Raw genomic sequence first — 19,234 nt, forward strand, 5'->3', positions numbered from 1 at the left:
ACTCAAACAGACTTGAAGGGCCGTAAAGCTAGATGGGCCGAAATCCTTCAAGATTATGATTGTAAGCTACGATATCGCAAGGGGTGATATAATATAGTAGCGGATGCACTAAGTCGGATGCCTCAAATTAATTCACTTACTTTCACGGAAATAAAGAGTGGATTTTTAGAGTCATTACGTGTGCACAAGATCAATCATATGCTAAAGTGTGGAGTGCAGTTTTAAAAGGGGATCCCTCATGCTCACATGTCTCTGAACAGCCAAATCAACATGTCTCTCCACGTGCAGATAAAAACTCCAACACACATAGCTCTACCCCCTACTAAAGAAGAGCTTAAGCGATGGAAGAATTTCTCCATTGATGATGGCTACTTACAAGGGTAGAGTATGTGTGCCAAAGGACTAAGACATTAGATGCCAAATCATATTTGAGTGTCACGATAGTCCAAGTGCTGGTCATCCAGGTATTCATAAGATGTATGCCTTAGTTCGAAGATAATTTTATTGGCCATGCTTACATCATGATGTTCAAGAGTACGTACTAAACTGCCAACAGTGCCAAGTTCATAAGGTAGAGCGCCTCAAGGTAGGTGGCCTTTTACATCCTTTAGAGATTCCACAAGGTAAGTGGAGAGTATCTCTATGGATTTTGTAGTAGGACTACCTACTACAAATCGTGGCCATGATGCCATTTGGGTAATTGTAGACCGTCGCACAAAGATGGGTCAATTCATTCTCACTAAGACTACGGTTAAGACAACAGAATTAGCACGGCTATTTGTAGAGCATATATATAAACTTTACGGTATTCCAGCTAGTATCATTAGTGATAGAGATCGAAAGTTCGATAATCACTTCTGGAGAGCTGTGTTCCAAAAGTTGAAAACTAAACTTAATCTAAGTACGGCTGATCATCCAAAAACGGATGGTCAAACAGAAAGAGTTAATCAGCGTTAGAGGATATGCTACGAGCGTACATTAGCAAGAAGCAAACCAATTGGAAAGACTACTTACCTATATTGAAATTTGCTTATAATAGTTCAAAGCACGTGACTACATGGTTTGGTCCATTTATGCTTTTGTATGGATTTCAACTTAGATCACCCGTTACGGTGGGGTTGACTAAGGAGAAGATACATCAAGCGAAGGATTTTCTCCAAGACCATTTTGACATGCTTCGAGTTGCTCGACAAAATGTTAAGCAAGCTCAAGATCGATATAAGAAGTACGCAGATGAGCATTGTCGTTTTGCTATCAGTTATTATGACCAAGTGGGTGGACTTGTGGATAGTGGCAAAGGCAAGGCGTTTCCAAGAGAGAGAAGCACGTGTACAAATGTGGCGTTTCCAAGAGAGAGAAGCACTTTTGTACACGCCACATTTGTCAAAAGGTCGTCACTTTTGTACACGCCACGTTGACGAGCATAGAACCACCATGGGAAAATTTGACACAGACCGTGATGAAGCTAGGTACTGTGGAACTATTGAAAGAATACTAAAGATTAATTTTAGAACCTTTTGGTTTGCAAATGTGTCTAGACGACACGAGAATGTCCTCCACATGGTGGACTCTAGTGTGCATCACACAAGGAGGTATGACAATTTAGTTTTACCGCGCAATTGCAGGTGAGTGACTACCTTTTCTATTCTTATTTGCTTGTAACATTAATTATACCAATGTTACTCACTTTGAGCTTCTCTTCTATAGGTCATCTATCCCAATAATCCACCAACAAAAACTTTGGTTCGTAATTCACGTAACACCTCGGGGGAGAACCATTTTTTCCACTAACGAAGTGGAGACCATCTTCGACCCTCTTCCGCCTCCTACTTTGGATGAGGTGGAGACAGAGTAGAGGGAGATCGATGAATCAAGTTCGGCAGCGGCAAGTCTTAGCAAGGATGATGGTCATGTTGATGAAGATGGTAAGACGGAGGATGACGAATTCGAAGATGATAAAGCCAATGCATCCACAAACGACAATTCTGTTTCTCTCTTTATTGATTTAGGAGCCATGGGCTTAGAATTGGATGATGCTTCATGTAGGGATCTTTTGGAAGATAATTCATAAACATTTTGCATACTTTAAGTTATGAAGATTTTTGGTTGTGTAATCCATTCATCTCTCTCTCCCCCCCTCTTCCTCTCTCTAATTTTGTGAACATGCTCAATTATGTTAATCAAGTGACAGTGATTAGTTTAGTTGTAACCAAGTGTAATAGTAAATAGCTAACTATTGTTACATGTTTTCATATCTTTCTTTTTTAAATTTGAAAATTTTATATAATATTCTTTAATTTTTATTGAGAGGAGGGAAACACCAAAAATTGAGAGAGAGGGGGAGGGGGGGGGAGATGTTTAAGCCAGAATTTGAAAGTTTAGGTGCTAAATCTACCCTCGAAAATAAACACGGTAATAATTGAGGTAATAAATACGGTAATAATAGAGAAAATAATCGCGGTAATAGTTTAAATACGAAAAAGATCCCTCCCGTCCTCCTCTCTCTTCCTTGTCCAACTGAATTTGGATCTTCTCTCTACAAAACACGGTAAAAGACCGTGGCAAACAATCAGAGATTTTTATAGTGTAAGCCGAATAGCTACAATAGTTCACGAGGATAGGGTGAAGCATATAAGGTTGAGTATGATTTCTTTTTATCGTGAAGAACATGGTTGTTTGTACTTGGAGACAATATGGGTGGTGTAATGTATAAAGTGCGACTCATCTTATTTCTACCAAGCCGTAATACCTTGGTGTTACAGAAAAGCTTGATTCACTACGCATCTATTGAGATAGCAAGCATAATGCAACCCATCTCCCAAACAATTCTTTATGTGTTGCATCCATCCATCCATCCAATGCTCAAGATCTTGTCTTTTGAGGAAGAAGAAAGTTTTAGTCAAGAATATGAAGAAGAAAGTTTAGGTCTTAAACCAATCCCAAGTGAACACACTCAAGACGTGCTGTGAGAGTGAGAGAGAGAGAGAGAGAGAGAGAGAGAGGAGAGAGACAGAAGCTTTAGATGTATCCCACTAGTTTTGAACTCAACGAGAGAGAGAGAGAGAGAGAGAGAGAGAGAGAGAGAGGAGGAGGTGGAAGAAGGAGAGAGTTTTAACGTAGTAGGAAACTAAGAGACCTCAAAGATTATCGGACGAGAGAGAGAGAGAGAGAGAGAGAGCGCTGGCAAGAAGGATTGCCACATGCGATTCCACCTGCACCGCTAGATTTTCGACATTTGTTGTCTTGCCACAATTTGCCTTGGCAGATATAGACATCATGGGCCATGGACAGCTGTCTAAGTCGCCGCGGTAAGTCTGAGATTGACTTGCAATATTACTCTAGTAAAAAGCAGCGGTAACAATCACAGTTGCGGGTGTGTTGGAAAGCAAAATCCTTCGATTCTCCTACTTATATAATTTAATGTTATAGGCCTTTGTTTAGAAATCTACCTAGAGTCCTGTGAATAATTTGTAAAGCTTTCAACAGATAAAATTTCAGGAAAATCGAGACGTTTATGACTAATTTAACCTTAATTAGTATTTTGGTATATAATCGATCTTCTAATGTAAATCTCAAGTAATTACAGGTCATTAAGAAGTTAGGGGTGCCCTGATCACACTTGTGACTTTTAATTAAGCAATGCATGCTTTAATGCCCAGTCAAAGCTTTGCCTGGCGCTGTATAACTGCTCATCAGTACTTGCCTTGCCATGATCCTCATCATAATTACTTTCTGCTGCTGCTACTGCTATGCTATTAATGTTGTTGCTGTTGGACTCACTTGGAGACACATCCAAATTGGCACTACATGAGAAGCCCATCTTCCCATACAAAATCTGCATTGTATCCTCTATATTGCTCACTGACAATGGGTCTTCCCTCTCTCCTTGCCCCATTTGAAAAGACATCACAGCGCCCTTTGCAACATCGTTCGCTTCTGCTCCTATAGACTGCTGCCATCGCAAGGTTGCATCGATATATTTGTTTGGCTCTGCCGAAGAGGCCGTCCCTGCCCGCAGTAGTATCCCTTCTGTTTGAGTACCATGCATCGAGTTATCTATGAAAGAAGCCCTCTGCCTCATATTCTCCATGCTCCTTTTATTGCCAATAATCAGTGGATAACTGGCAGATCTGGATGGTGTACCATACAGTCTTCCTGTATTAGAGTCTGTTACTGAGGAATGACCATAGAGAGCCATCATATTGCTGGCACCCAAATTCATGCTCTGCGACAAGTCCAAGACACCTTGCTCATGTGCTTCTTGCGCCGTTATTCCAATGCCGGCTGCATTCCTATCTGATATGAAGCTAGAAATATGGACATCAGCCAGAGCATGTTGATCTGCCTGTGAAAAATTACATGAAGGACTTGAATGAAATATAGATTGACTGCTGCAGGTTGTGGGTTCGACCAATAGCTTTTGTGACGCTTTCGAGAGCGATGTTGGGTGATCTGAGCTTCCCCCACTACTACTGGGATGGGAGGATTGTGGAATATCCTCCTCTATACTTTGATCCTGAGCATGTGCTGCATCATAGAGTGCGTGTGTATTTAGGGAATAATTACCATTAGGGAGACATGCTTGCATTCTCTGTTGATGTTGCAATGTTGCTACTTGTGACCTTAGTATATGATCAAGCTGGCCAAATCTATATTGACTGTGCATGTTCTTGTAATGTGTCATATTTTCAAGAGAGGATTTGTGATTCATGGCTTGCATATTGTGAGATGAAGGATGATCACTTAAAAGTGCAGCTGGTTGAGGCGCCGGTAATGCAGCAACTTGTGCGTGCGGCCGCCGATGGAAAGTTCCGAGTTGAGGGAGGGCCCTGATAGAGGGTTGGCAGTGAAGGAGGAGCCATTCAACTGCTTTACTAGGCTGCTCAAAGCCAAGCCTATCTTGCAGATCATAGAAGCGGATTGCAGTGCCAACAGAAAGGCGGACACGCCGATCGCGTGGACCGCGTGAAGTGAACACTTTGCTGTGGCGATCCTTGCCGCCAGTTTGTCGGATGGTTCGTGCACCATTGCTTTCTTCTGTGTATTCACCGGACAGCATGGACTGCAAGGCCTCATAACTGCTTTCTTGACCAGCAGAGGCCCTTCCTCTAGTGATAGTTGCCCCCCTGGGTCTCATTCTGTATCTGCGTATGTATGGTGGGTGCTACTCCTGGCTATAACTCAATTTCTGTGGCAAGGCAGTAATGAGCACCGTGAGCAGTCTCAATAAATTATTAAAAGGAGCAAACCATGAACATTACTTGCTAAGCTAAGAAATAAATGCAGCAGACTACATTAAAAGAGAGGAGTAGGAGTATGGTCTGAGGTCTCTCTCTCTCTCTCTCTCTCTCTCTCTCTCTCTCACACACACACACACACACAAAGTATATTGCAATTCCATTACCTTGTCTGTCTGCTACGATAATATTGAGACGTTCCTCAGAGAGCCTTAGCTTGAAAGTGTTATAAGGCTCTGGAGATGCAGAACAATATGCAGTATGACTCAATCAGGTACGCAACAGGGTTTAGACATACAATAGAAAATGGTATACCTACTAGGCGCTCCACCTCTCTGACAAACGTAGAACTACTAATAAGGAATGTAAAAGGCTGCTGCTTTTTTAGAGAAGTCCAGAAATATCTAAGAATTCTAGTCCTTCTTGTGCGATATAATATGCAGTCTACTGTTTGCAGATGAATGAACGATTGAAAAGCTGCAACTTTATAATTCGTGCCCCCCCCCCCCCCCCCGGGCCTCTCTCTCTCTCTCTCTCTCTCGTCTCAAGCAGCCAAGTCCTAAGAAAATGTGTCATTGTAGCCGAATAATTGGCTCTAAACCGCCTAATAATGTGTCTCGTGTGTGCGTGCCACGGCAGGCGGGGCCGCTGGATGGGGAGGGGGAGAGAGAGAGAGAGAGAGAGAGAGAGAGAGAGAGATGATGGGATAGCAGCTGCATTCCGGCCAAAAAGCGAATGGCAGACGGTGCACGGGTGCAGTACCAGAAGGTTGTTCAGCTCATGACGATGACTTGCTGCGTCACCTCTACGCAAGAATATGTAGCTCGCTGAACTTCGCTCTTTTTTTTTGAGAAAAGCACTTCGTAAATTAAAAAAACAAAGAGGAAAATACAAGAACCCCTAAGGAAGGATAAGAGTAATCCTGACCAGCAATTAGGGTGGAAAGAAAATACATTAAAAAAAAAAGAGATACTGCTATTGAGTATCAATTACATTCCTGAGGGCTCATAAAAGGAGAAAATGATAGTCTTTCGATCTCAAGAGGGCTTTTCGCAGATCCTTGACTTCCATTACTGTAGCATCACTAATCATACCATAAATTTCCTTCATAACTCCAATAACGGTGATAGTCAGGGAAACTGCGTATGAGGAGTGAGCATGATCAAAGAGGACTTTGTTTCTTTTGAGCCAGACCTGTCATAATAGGGCACCCCTAAGGTCCATAGAGGCACATAAAAAAGACTACATTCCCCCAATAACAAGGACCTTCAGTTCAACGTTGAGGCCTCAACACTCGAGACCTTTTGAATCTCTGATTTAAACAACATGTTAAATTTGCATTGTACAAATAGGTGGACAAGAGATTCTTCATGACACTTACACTTGGAGCAAATTCCATGTGATACCCCAATACTCTTGGCTTTTGTACCTAACCAGATACCTAGGTGGAGGATTACCCACGTGAGATAGCTGTGTTTTATGGCAAGAGGCTATGCCCAAATACACTCAAACCTGTATTTGCATTTCATGGCATTCTAGGATAAACCCCATTTATGATTGAGCTTTCTGACTAAGATTGGATCCATAATGGTGTCAGAAGTTTTAGACAAATAGATATTATCACAAATCTGAGAAAGAGAGGTAAGTTGTCCTTTGGCACATCTCTACAACCAGCCCTCAAATCTTTGACACCTTTCTGAGACCAAAGTTGTATAGCCTTGAGTGACTTGGCATTTTTGGATGAGCTCATATTTAGTTAGCCAATTTCCATCTTTATATGCATCTTTCCAAAATTTGATTCCTACTTTAAACACTTCTAAGCCCTCCTTGATAGCTTCCAGCCTTTTGAACGGCCAAACCATCCAAACCATATGGAATCTTGAAGCCAAAATGGACTTGAAAATTCCACGATTTTGGGGGGAGAGCACCTAGACTTTTGATTATTTCATGCATTTGAGAACCTACAAACAAGATCAGACTTTCTAAGGGTGAAGTTAGCCCTTGAAATTAAAATCTCTAAGCTTGTCATGATAGACCAAACCAAGCTTTGTAACCTTTCAGATGGAACAGATTATTTTGATTTCGATGAGAACAACCCAAAAGTCAGAGAAGGAGGACCCCATGATCCATTTATTGGCTAATTTGTTTGAGAGGTGTTGAAGATCAAAGATCTCCAAACCTCCTTGTTCTTTAGGTTTGCAACAAGTCTACCAAGACACTTTGAAATTTTGTTTGTCTCCTTTGAACCTCCCTAGAGAAACCTTCTTGCTAGAGTAAAATTTTGTTCAATTGATATTGGGAAGGAGACCAACAAGACAAAGAAAAGACCAAAGTAGACAATAAGTAGTGGTTAAAAACAAAAACTCTTGCAGAAATGTTAGGTTGATGGTTTTGTCGAGAAAGAGTTTTTTTCTAAATATTTCGAGTATCCAATTCTATCTTGGTTGAAAGAGACATTAAAGGCCATTAATAAAACATGGCAGTGGGCCTCTGCAATAGCTTTGCATCGAGACTATATATACACTGATTGCACGACATGGACCTTTTGAAATCTTATAACTTGTTTTAGCATGGTTGATAACAAAACGACTGGCCCAAATAGTAAATGTTAAGGCAACCAAAAACTCTCAACAGACTGGAAGTCATTCTTCACTAATACATTAGTGTCATCAACAAACTACTGCAAACATAACTGCTCAACAGAATTAGAGATGTCAAAATCTTTTAATTTCCCTTGTTGTATATAATTTCCCTTGTTCTATATTATCTTTGATAAGCCAGTCCAAGGCATCAAAAGAGATTGCATACAATAAAGGATCAAAGGACAACCCTGTCTAATGGATTTGTCAATGGCGATAGCTTTTGTAAGAATTCCATTAACAGACATTCTCGCAAATGCACTACCAGATATAATGTGAACAAATTCGATAAAAAACTTGCCTGGCCTCGTGTCATATAACCTTTGCAATACCCATTTTATCCTATTATGAGCGTTGTCAAAATCAATTTTGAAGAAGATAAAATCCTCCTCAGTTTCCTCTACATATTCCATTCATTCCCATAGTGCAATTACTGCATCAAGAATAAACCTCCCCTTAATAAAGTCCTTTTGTCCTTTCAAGGTAAATTGATTTATAAGGGGGCTAAGTCTTCTAGATAAGGACATGGAGAAGATCTTGTGCACAGAATTCAGACATGCGATTGGCCTCAAATTAAATAAATCATCCTTGAGCCTTTCTTATGAATTAACTTCACTACTTTGCCTCTTGTTCAGTTGTAGCCATTCCCTAGTGTAAACTACCTGAAGAGCTATGGTTGTAAGTGAAGCCATTGTTTTGTGGTGTGCAAAATCTAATCTTAAATCTAAACCTAAGCTCTCATAACTAACTATCACTAAATGTCCATAACTATGCTCTGAACCTTAAATATAGAGCTAAATCCTAAACATAAACAAAGCTCTAACATTATATCTAAACCTAAACGCTAACTTAAATAAAAAAACTAAATCCTAAACCTATGATTATGTCTCTCTATCTCACTTTCTCTCTCTCTTAATCTATATATGTCATAGTTACAGTGAATGGCAATTTTCACGTCTCCGTTCCCCGTTTCCATTCCAATTTCCCGTTCTGAATCCCCATTCCATGTTTCAGATGTGAGTGTCTAGCTGTAACATGGAATGGCATTTTGTGCTCGTTGTCATGCCCTCTTTCGCAATCTGATTTCTCATTTCGGGTAACTATGATATATGTTTCTGTATCTCTCATTCTCTCTCTTTCTTTCTCCTAGTTTCTCTCTCTTAATGTATGTGTATTTGTGTCTATGTCTCTCTCTCTCTCTCTCTCCTCTCTCTCTCTCTCTCTCTCTCTCTCTCTCATACTAAAGATATATTAGTTGATAGAGCCATTGAGCTCGCGAGAGCTAGACGTCGACGACATTGATCGAAGGTTCATCAGGGGATCATGACTACTCTAGCGCAATATGAAAGACGCACAGTATGTCTATTTAAAAAGACGGACATTGACGAAGCTCTTCACCAATCGTTGCACTACTTTCTCAGACAATGCAGATATTAGATTAGACCCACAAGGAGTTTATCAGATTGGTCTCATAAATCATTTTGACATTTTGAAGACGTTTAATATAATGTTTCATTTCATTTCTCTCTCTCTCTCTCTCTCTCTCTCTCTCTCTCTCTCTCTCTCTCTTTCTCTATGTTTCTCTTTCTTTATCTCTCTCTCTCTCTCTCTCTCTCTCTCTCTTTCTCTATGTTTCTCTTTCTTTATCTCTCTCTCTCTCTCTCTCAATGTGTGTGTGTGTGTGTGTGTTCTTTGTTTATGCATGTGTGTGAACATTCTCTCTCTCTCTCTCTCTCTCTCTCTCTCTCACACACACACACACACACACACACACACACACACACACAATGTGTGTGTGTGTGGGAGAGATAAAGAAAGAGGAGAAGGGAACATTAGAGAGATGATAGGGAGGGAGCAATCATGGCTCTCCCTCCTCTCCTCGTGTATTTGTATTTGTGTGAGAGAAGAAAGAGAGGGACGCGGATATACCTATATCGCAAGAGTGTCGAAACTTAGATCTATAGATCTGAGTTTTTGGCGCTCGCGGAATTTTTTTTACAGCGTCGGAGTTGTTATAGCCGTCGCTATGAGCGTCTCTATACAACAAAGACTATAGCGACGTTCATAGCGACGCCTACAGAGATGCCGTGAATTTTTCACATTTGAGTGTCACACTAATAGCATCGCTATATTGCAAAACCTCTTGTAGTGTTTAACACAATCTTGTTTGGAACGGCATGCAAATTCATGGATAAAATAGCTAATTATGAAACATATTCCACCACAGGTACACTATTTCTATGAGATTTACGCAAACTTGGTATTGGTATTTGTAGATAGACGGTCTAAACTGTATATGGTTGATTCAATCAAATTCATTCTTTAACCAAGTTGGTTGATCACAATATGTATAGCTTTTATGGATTGCACCACAATTTGAGTAATTGAGCACCCACATTTCCTAGTGATTCTTGGAGGACTGTTTGTAAACGGTTGGGAAGAGAACAACAAAAAATACATACTACCACTCATCTAAAGGCAAATGGGTAGTTGGTATGTATGTATTTATCTATAGCTAAAGGATATGCTAAGAGCATACGTTAGTGAGAAGCAACCCAACTAGCAAAGGTTACCTTTCTAGTTTGGAAATCTGCTCACATGCACAGCAACCCAACTAGCAAAGGTTACCTTTCTAGTTTGGAATCTGCTCATCATGATGCAAAGCATGTTGCAACTAGGTTTAGTCCTTGCATAATATTGTCAAGTTTTCAACCTTGACCATCATTTCTAATGAGGTAGCCTATTACTAAGAAACGATAGCAAGTCAAGGACTTGGTACATTAGAAGAATTATGGACTTTGCATGGGCCTCGTGAGGAATCCTAATTTTTAGGAATCAACGCTAATGTTGTGCATTCAAGAAGCTAGTTTTGAGTAGGCTTTTCTAGTCCTTTTTTTAAAGACACATGTAGGATGTGGACCTAGGAGGCCACTTTCTCTCTCTAGCTTTTTGAAAGTGAAGGGAGTAAAGGGCTGTGGCCACATTAGCAAAAACTTGGGTCACTCAGGGTTAAAGTTTTTTTTTTTCAAAACAGTCATTTTTTTTTTAGTTTTGACTTAAAATCCCTCCCCCCAACATACATACATATATATATATATATATATATATATCAAAAAAATCATTTTTGACCTTTTTTTTCACCTACGATCACTAAAAATCTACTTTCTCAAAATCCCCCCCCCCCCCCCCCCCCCCCAAAAAAAAAAAAAAAAAAACCTTTGTTCTCTCCTCATCCTCCCTCATCTCTCACTCTCCTCTCCCTCCTGCCCCCTTCTCTCCTCCTCCACCTCTCCCTCTCCCCCCCTACCTCCTTCTCTCTTCCCATCTCCCTCCCTCTCCCTTCCCCCCCTCTTTCTTTTCATCCTTTGCTTCCTCATGCAACAATTTCCCTGGTGCTCGAGGACATCACAAATCATGTGCCTCCACCAGCATGTACTCCACACACCAAAAGCGTACCTATTCGCTTGCCCATGACATTTGCACCAAAGGCTGCACATCAGGGTGAGCAAAGGACATCACACGAACGACGTACCACTGGTGAGAGGAATGTTGACATTTGGGTGGATGGCCGTTTGTACCCTTACGATCCTATAAGTGGCTTCTATCCATCCTTTAATAGCCTTTCAAGGACGTACTAATCAGCCATAGAGTTATCCCTATTTGGGTGTTTGGTGCGCCCTTGTGGCGACCCCCTTTTTTGCAATATTTTTTTCCATTATCTACAGTCCAAGACTCTTACAAGGCACAGATCTTGTATAAATTCAAGTGTTATATGGAGAACCCCAATGTTGGCTCTAGCAGAGGGGAGAGTACAATGCATGAAGAATATAATCAAGCATAATTTGTGCATTTAACAAGATAGAGAGTATTTCACTATTTTTGAGAAGGTAAAAATTTACATCATTTACTCGGGGAGCCCATCATTTTATTAGCCGTTTCCTAGAGTCTCTCTTGCGCATAAGACGACTCTCCATCTAGAAGGGAGTGCGCTACTGCTTGAGGGTCAGTTGAGCCAACAGAAACATGTATTCCTATCTGGGCAAGCACCTTGCCCTTGAAGCTCCTCTTCTAATTGTGTCCTCGAGGAAGAGGGTAACTTGTGACAAAGGGGTGGATGTGAGTGAAGATGGAGAGGCTGTGGAGGCATGCATATCTAGTATGGAGTATAAACAGAAAGTGGAAGAGCTCAAGGGTTGCAATAGTGAAAAGCTAGAATGAGTTGTCTAGGGACCCCTTTTATAATGGTTCCTTGTTTAAAGAAGACACTTTTTCATTAAAGAAAAACACTTCAAAAAAGGGTACTTTTATTAAAAATGGACTTTTATCTTATTGTGACGCGTAGGTTTCAATAATTATTAAAAGTGGTAATGAAACAAGTTGTACACAAGACCGCTATTGTAGAATGAAAAATCATATTTAAAGTCTAAAATTTTCCGAAGCAATGAAAAATGATTACAGAGGGGATTGTTTCCAAAAATGCAAGAGTTACAAAGCTATAATAGTGAAGAATAGTTCCATCCATGTCCCAATCCTCCTGGAAGTTCATTTTGTCTTCCATTCTCTTTCCAATCTCCAGAAATTCTCAACAATAAGTAGGCAATGATAGTCAAAATTTGATGGAGTGAAAATTTGGTGGAAGGATACTCACCTTGTGACCTTTTAGACAAAATTGTGCTTGTTGAAGGTCCTCAAAAACCATAATGGCCAAATGTTCTCACACATTGTTGAGGGTCCAATGCTTGTTCACTTGGACAGGCTCCAAAGAATCATTGGGCATCCTCACTATAATGTCAAAGCTTGCAATAGCGCCATCTACACATTGTAAGGGAGTCCACACTCCAAGCTTTCACATCCAACGATCATAGTGAAATCGTATGTACAAGGACATGCAGGATTTTAAATAGCACATCCCAATACCTAATACTCCAACCTTACAATTGTACATATCCCCATTGTGCATGCCATCAACAAAACTCCATCCTCTTCTAAAAGCCTCCCTTAATCATCATAATGCACATCTTACATACAAAGCATTGTGGTAGTCTCCACAAATCCAAACTCTTTGGAGATATGCACAAAAAAATGAGTAGGCAAACACCAACTTAACCCCACAAACCTAGAAGCTTTAGAATGCTTCAAGGAGGTTTGGACATCTATTACCATCTTTTTCTTGGAAGATGCTACTGACCATAAATCTGGATGTGGCCACTCCATACTTAATAAGAAAGATGCGTTGATGCGTTCAAGCTTCTCATACCCTTGTATAGAAGTGAGGATAGAAAAAAAATATTCTTTGAACTATTTTGGTTGAGCAAAGGTGTGCAAAAATTGTTGCTCCAAGATTCTCATGTACATCATTGAATGTGCCAGAGAGGCTATGAAGTGGCTGCTTCTCCACCAATGTGGATGGAAATATGAATGCAAAATCATGGAAAATCATAATTATGAAGCCATAAAAACATTCCACTATGACCACACGCAGCTTTGTATTCTCAAAACACATACTTACAATGTGTTGGGAATCCATGTGTTTGTTGCAATTGCATGCTTGACATTGAGAAAAGATGTTGCATGGTGGCTATGGTCCCCTTGTCCTTACGACTCTTGAAGCCATGGAGCTTTCCTTTCCCATGATGAGCCAAGTTTGCATGGTTTCAAACATGGTGAGGGCCAATAGCAGATGGCTGCATGTATATTCAAGCACGTTTGGTGAATTCTTGTGGCACCCACTCACCATGTAAACCTCTTGTGTTGTGGCATGTAAGTGATATGACCTCATCCATTGGCTGCCTTTGCGGAGTAGAGATGGCCATGGGTGAGCAACAAAAATTACGAGGAGGAGGAGGACCTTGCTTGTTGCTACAATGCAGGTGGGAGAAAGGGAATGAGATTTCTTGGTGTGCCAATGGGAGGTGGTAGTGATAGAGGAGGGGAGGAGCATGGTGGCAATAGAGGTAGGAGAATGTGGATGATCCTTTCTTGGTGTGGCAATGGGAGGTGGGACGAGAGGAGAGAGGAGAGTCCTTGCTGCAACAATGGAGATAATAGTAGAGAGAGTATTGGAGTAGATGGTGAGTATAATGGTTGCAACCAAGCAGGCTTGGAAAAGGGGTTCTTGAGAGAGAAATCACTTTTTAGAAATGGAAATAGCTTTGGGGGGCTTTGGATAATAGTTTTTGCAAAATTTTGAATTCTCGGATTTTTGGTGCACATTTTGACTTTTCGAGGTCAAAAAATACTTTTTTGACCATAAAATAGGTTTTGGGGGGTTCAAAGAAGATGTGATTTTTAAGAAGATAAGATTTTATTTTTGAGAGATTTGAAACATTTCAAACTTTTGGGGTTTTTTCAAAACCAAGTAAAAAAGGAGGGAAACTTGGAGGTTCCAACTTGCCCCCCCCCCCACCCCTCCCCCCTTCTAGGTAAGAGGCCATTAAGAAGTGTAAGACTACTTTTCCCCCCTACTTTTTTGAGGGTATGTAGTGTGTCCACCACCCTCTTCTCATGGCCTCTAGTTAACCTTAATCCCAAAGGGTCCCTAGAGGGTTCATAGTTTTCCTAGGGTCCCTAGAGGGTTCATATTTTTCCTAATGCGTTGTTGATGACCTATGTAAGCATATTACTTTCATGGACAATTGGGATGAGGTATTCTTGCTTGTTCTTGTACCTTCAAACAGTTTGAAACATGGTTATGCATTTTGACACCTCTTATTTGTGGTAACTCATTTCTTGTACTCAACCGAGTTATACATTGTGTCTGCACACTATTGCGATGAGGTATTCCTCCTTGTCCTGTACCTTTAGAAAGTTTGAAACATGGTTATGCATTTTGACACCTCTTAGTTGTGGTAACTCATTTTTAGTACTCAAATGAGTTATACATTGTGTCTGCACACTATTGTATTTGTCCAATTTTGGATACAAGCAATTGAAAAAGGAAAACAATTTGGAAAATCAAGATGCTTCTCTTTGTTTCATTGAACCTCCTATAGTGCCAATTATCAATGAGTCAATGGATACTTGGCCCAACTGAGGGATGCCACTGTGGAAAACATTAGTGCTCTTAACGAGACATCACCACTTGTGTTTTTTAGGAAAAAAATTCTTCTCCAAGGGGGGAGTAATGTTAGGCCAAGGGACAAAACTCACATGCGATCTAGGGGTGCTATAATTAGCAAGCTAAGAGCCTATATATGGTAAGGTTGGGTAGAGACTTGCATGTGCAGTTACCTAGTGTCTTAGATTGTTTTTGAGGGGAGAGGAGAGAAAATGTTGAAAAAGTAAGGCCTGATAATTTCAGCATTCACCTTATGAGAAGTGGCATGGAAACCTTCCTTATTGATTAAAAAAGGGGATGAAATCCTTGTATTTTTTTCTCTTTAACATTGAAATATGTGCTTACTGGGCTTGTCTATTTTGCTTGCCCAAATTTTCTTGGTCCAAGCAAGAGCACCCTGGGCCTCTAGGATCTTTTCCTTCCTAAGCTAATCCTTCAGATTGCTAAGATCAAGGGAAGACTGCTCAACTATGGAGTTTCTCATCCCAACCTTGCTTCTCCCTACCTTGAATAACTTCCTATCATTCAAAGAAGTAACCATTTTGAAGTCACTTATGATTAGCAGAGGATCATTGAGTGTACTGCATTGATCTGTCCAGGTGATGGTCCTTTTGGAGACATAGTTTGAAGCATAAAGACTAGCAATATTGTAGTTGTAAGGTTCCTTGAAAGTCATAGCAACCTAGTGACACTTTCGACCAACATGTACTTCAGTTAATCAACTATTCATGCTTGAGATCAACATCAATCACAAAAGGCTCCTTTTCCTATAGTATGATTAGTGTAAAATCACTTATGATTTGGGCTAATCTTTTGAAGATTAGAATCCAAAATGAGTCCCTTGACTTTAACCTCCTATGGGCAGATAAAGTTAGCCTATAGGTGTAAGTCAAGCATCCATTCTTTTATACTAACAACTCTGACAGGGTTTGTCAACCCTTTACAATTCAAACAAAAACCAAAAGTAATTGAATCATTTTTTAGGGTTTTAAGAAGTTTTAAATAAAGATATTGGGGCCCTATTGGGGTCAACACTTTTCTGTTTCTTTCTTTCAAATTTGTTGGCTTGCATTGGTAGAGTTTCTTCTTTTTCGTGAGTCATAAGGATGCCAATAGAGTTTGTGGGAGACAAACCTGTTGTTGAGTTCAATAGTCCCAACTATGACTTCTCCTTCACCAAATCCCTGAGTTTAAATTTTTCATCTCTAACCTCATCATGATAGTCATTAGATTTATCACTATCATCATTTTTTTTTCGAGAAAACGATCCTTCTATTAGTTAATGAAACTGCCCATAGGGCTACAACCTCCTCTACAAGAGAGGACTACAACAAACATGATGGGGAGAATCTCCCAATGAAAAAACAACATATGTACAATGAGGCTATATCAGGAGATGGGAGGAGGGAAGACCTACACAAGTGGACGGCAGTGCCATCTAAGAACACCCTGATCCATGGTGAAAAATGGCCCAGGACGCCAAAGTCAAAGGAAAGCCTCTCTACGCTCCCTCATGCGGTCGGAATTGCCCTGGAGTCTCCCGAACTATCATCTGAGAGTATGGACCAGCTCAAGCCAAAAGTCCCAAATAGTCTCTACTGGTGGTACAGGGCAAGCCTCGAAGATGCAGAAGCAACGGGCCCGCCAGATGAACCAGAGTGTTAGGCCACGATGAGCTCCCAACACACCTCTCTCTCCTTGCACCACTCCTGTGGAGTAAGCTATGTGGTAGGCTAGAGTGTAGGTCGCCCCCCCTGCATCACTATCATCCTGTTGGTGGATGATAGCTCAAACTGAAGTGCCTGGCCTGTGCGAGTGGACCAAGCAGCTGCCCCCCAAGTGTATTGCCGAGTCGTGGAAAGAGCGGGCATCAGTCGAAGAAAACGCAGCCACACCTGCTGTGCCAAGAGACAGTCCCAAAGACAGTGACACTGACTCTCCACAAGATGGTCACAAGCTGTGTATGCGGACGAGAGACCACTATGCACAAGCCAGCTCCCAACTGCTATAGCTCTGTGTGCGACCAGCCATGAAACAAAGTGACTCGCCTCGGTAGTCTGGAGTCCCACAACCTCTCCCAAAACACTGCCAAGAACTCAATTGTGAGACCCTCCTCCTGCCAATGAGGTGCTACAGCAGGGCAAGCCTCTCTCTGTGCTGCAAGTATGTGATGTCCCAGTCGAACCTTGCACGGAAAGAAAGGGACACCTGGGTGGTCTGTAGAAGAGACCGAGTCCCTCCAAAGCCACTCTCCAGGATCCCACTGTACTCATGCCAGTGGAGAACACTCCCAAGCCCACAGTCTCCAATGTCCAGTCTCAACAGCAGCAGCTGGGTCGGGATCGATGACACAAGTCCTCCCACAGATGCCCACCACTCGGATCCTCTGAAAACAGCACTCTGCCACCTGCCGGGCCTCTACTACAACTCCCTGTAAGCATCTCTCACCCTGTAGCTCAAAAAATAGGGAAGGAACAGCAGTCTCTGAGTAAGCCCGAATAGTGATGAGGACCTCCAGTCGTGTGAAGGCTCGCATCCATTTGGGCGCTGCTAACTCAAGAGGCGTGAGCCACTCAGTTGGTACTGCCTCTGAGATGTCCTGGCACATGCTCTGCACCCCTCTCATGCCTTGTAGCTCCTCTGAAAGGCCTGAAAACTGTAACCAGTCACCTAAAGAGCGTGTTGGACCCACTGCCATGGCACCCCAAGAAACATGAGGCCGACTACCAACCAAGTGACCTCTCTAAGGGCAAACCATGGGGTTCCAAACAAGGGGCTATCGCAGATGCTCCTCCATGCAAGTAGGCTGATGCTGCTCTAGGGACAACAGAAGGTCTCAAGAGCCTGCTCACACCTGTGAAGGTTGGCCTCCTAGCCATCCAAGTACAAGGTGTTACCATATACATGTGGTAGTGATGTGTGTGAACACACTAGGACCGCCGGGGCATTTTTTCCCTCTTTAGGAGGTTTTTTCCCTCGTGCATTGTATATACGCCCATCACTCTAGGGCTATCTATCTTTCCATTGCACACTAAGTAACACACTCTCTATTGTGTGCCTTGAGCTTCCTTCGTCTTCTCCAAGCTGTGTGTGTTTCTCTGCAACCCTAATTCCAACAATTGGTATCAGAGCAGGTCACGTCCTCCCGGGCTTAGTCGCCAGCTGCTCCAGCACACGCCTGCTCACTTTCTCCAATTTCAGTGAGCTTTGGCAAGCGTTCGCAGGTCGACAAATATTTTGGGAAAGCTCGAAGAGCTTGGTCTGCTCAGAATTTTGATTTGGGCTCATTTCGACCTCCGTTTCCACTACGGGCAGTACTGCACAGGTTATTTCGTCATTTTGTGCAGATTTTCTGTCAGTGCCGTTTTCTGCATAACAGGTGCCTTATAGTCTTCTACGGTTTGTGCTATATAGCACAAGTTGTTCCCGCTCCATTTCTCCTATTTTCGGGCAGTTTTCACATCAGGTGCAGCATTTACCATGGCTGACAACAACAACACAGATGTGTTCAAGATGTTTGCTGCTGAGGACAGGTTGGATGGGGACAACTACCCTATGTGGGCTTATATGATGCAACACGTTCTTGTGTCAAAAGGTGTCTGGAACATTGTGCAGGGCATTGATGTACGTCCTGGTTCTGAAGATGTAGGCGATATTGAGGATGTTGCAGGTCTTGCTGCAAGGATTGCAGCTGTTAGAGTTGTTTTTCCTACAGCAGAACAAGCTCGTTGGGATGTTAAGGATGCGCAGGCTCATGCATTGATTGCGTTGTCTGTGAAGCGCACCATTATTCCTCACATCCGTTCAGCAAAATCTGCAAAACAGGCTTGGGATATTCTAGCAGGTCTTTATGCAAGCCGCAATGAGGCTAAAATTGCTTTGCTGCGTAAAGAGCTAGAGTCGAAGATTATGCATGAGGAAGATGATATGGACACCTTCCTTGCTAGTGTCAAGGATATCAATGAGCAACTCATTTCTGCAGGTGAAGTCATTTCTGACAGTTCCCTTGTGCAGACTGTTCTTGATGCCTTACCAGATTCCTACCAGACTTTTGCTAGTACTTGGAGACTGATGACCCAAGGAAATCCTGAAGTTGTCAAGTTTGATGCATTATGCACATTGCTGTTGCAAGAGTCACTTTCTAGAAAAAACAGGACTAGGCAGCGTGCAGTTGAACAGGCTTTTATTGCTTCTCAAAGAAAGGGTGGTAACAGTAATGCAGCCACTTCTTATGGTTCTGCTGCGAGTGGCAAAAATTCTGTTCCTAATGCTTCTGCTGGCAGCACTTCGTCTGGCAATTC

The 19,234-nt window shown here is 41.8% G+C and overlaps 1 protein-coding gene across 1 annotated transcript; it reads right to left on the minus strand.

The window, feature by feature from the left end:
• Nucleotides 1-3,511: 3,511 nt before the first annotated feature.
• On the minus strand, nt 3,512-5,728 carry LOC147460182 (uncharacterized). Its single transcript, XM_086511281.1, has 3 exons — nt 5,553-5,728; nt 5,405-5,473; nt 3,512-5,188 (listed from the first exon to the last, which is right to left on the minus strand). Exon 3 carries the CDS (start codon nt 5,135-5,137, stop codon nt 3,629-3,631), a length of 1,509 nt encoding a protein of 502 aa, XP_086367407.1. The 5' UTR covers nt 5,138-5,188; nt 5,405-5,473; nt 5,553-5,728; the 3' UTR covers nt 3,512-3,628.
• Between the last annotated feature and the right edge of the window lie 13,506 nt (nt 5,729-19,234).

This window comes from Adiantum capillus-veneris, chromosome 4 (assembly GCF_014529385.1).
Source record: "Adiantum capillus-veneris isolate H3 chromosome 4, ASM1452938v2, whole genome shotgun sequence".
NCBI classification, from domain to species: Eukaryota; Viridiplantae; Streptophyta; class Polypodiopsida; order Polypodiales; family Pteridaceae; genus Adiantum; species Adiantum capillus-veneris.

Excerpts from the sequence above, each read along its gene's own strand:
- LOC147460182 (XM_086511281.1), bottom strand. The coding sequence starts at position 5,137 with ATGAGACCCAGGGGGGCAACTATCACTAGAGGAAGGGCCTCTGCTGGT.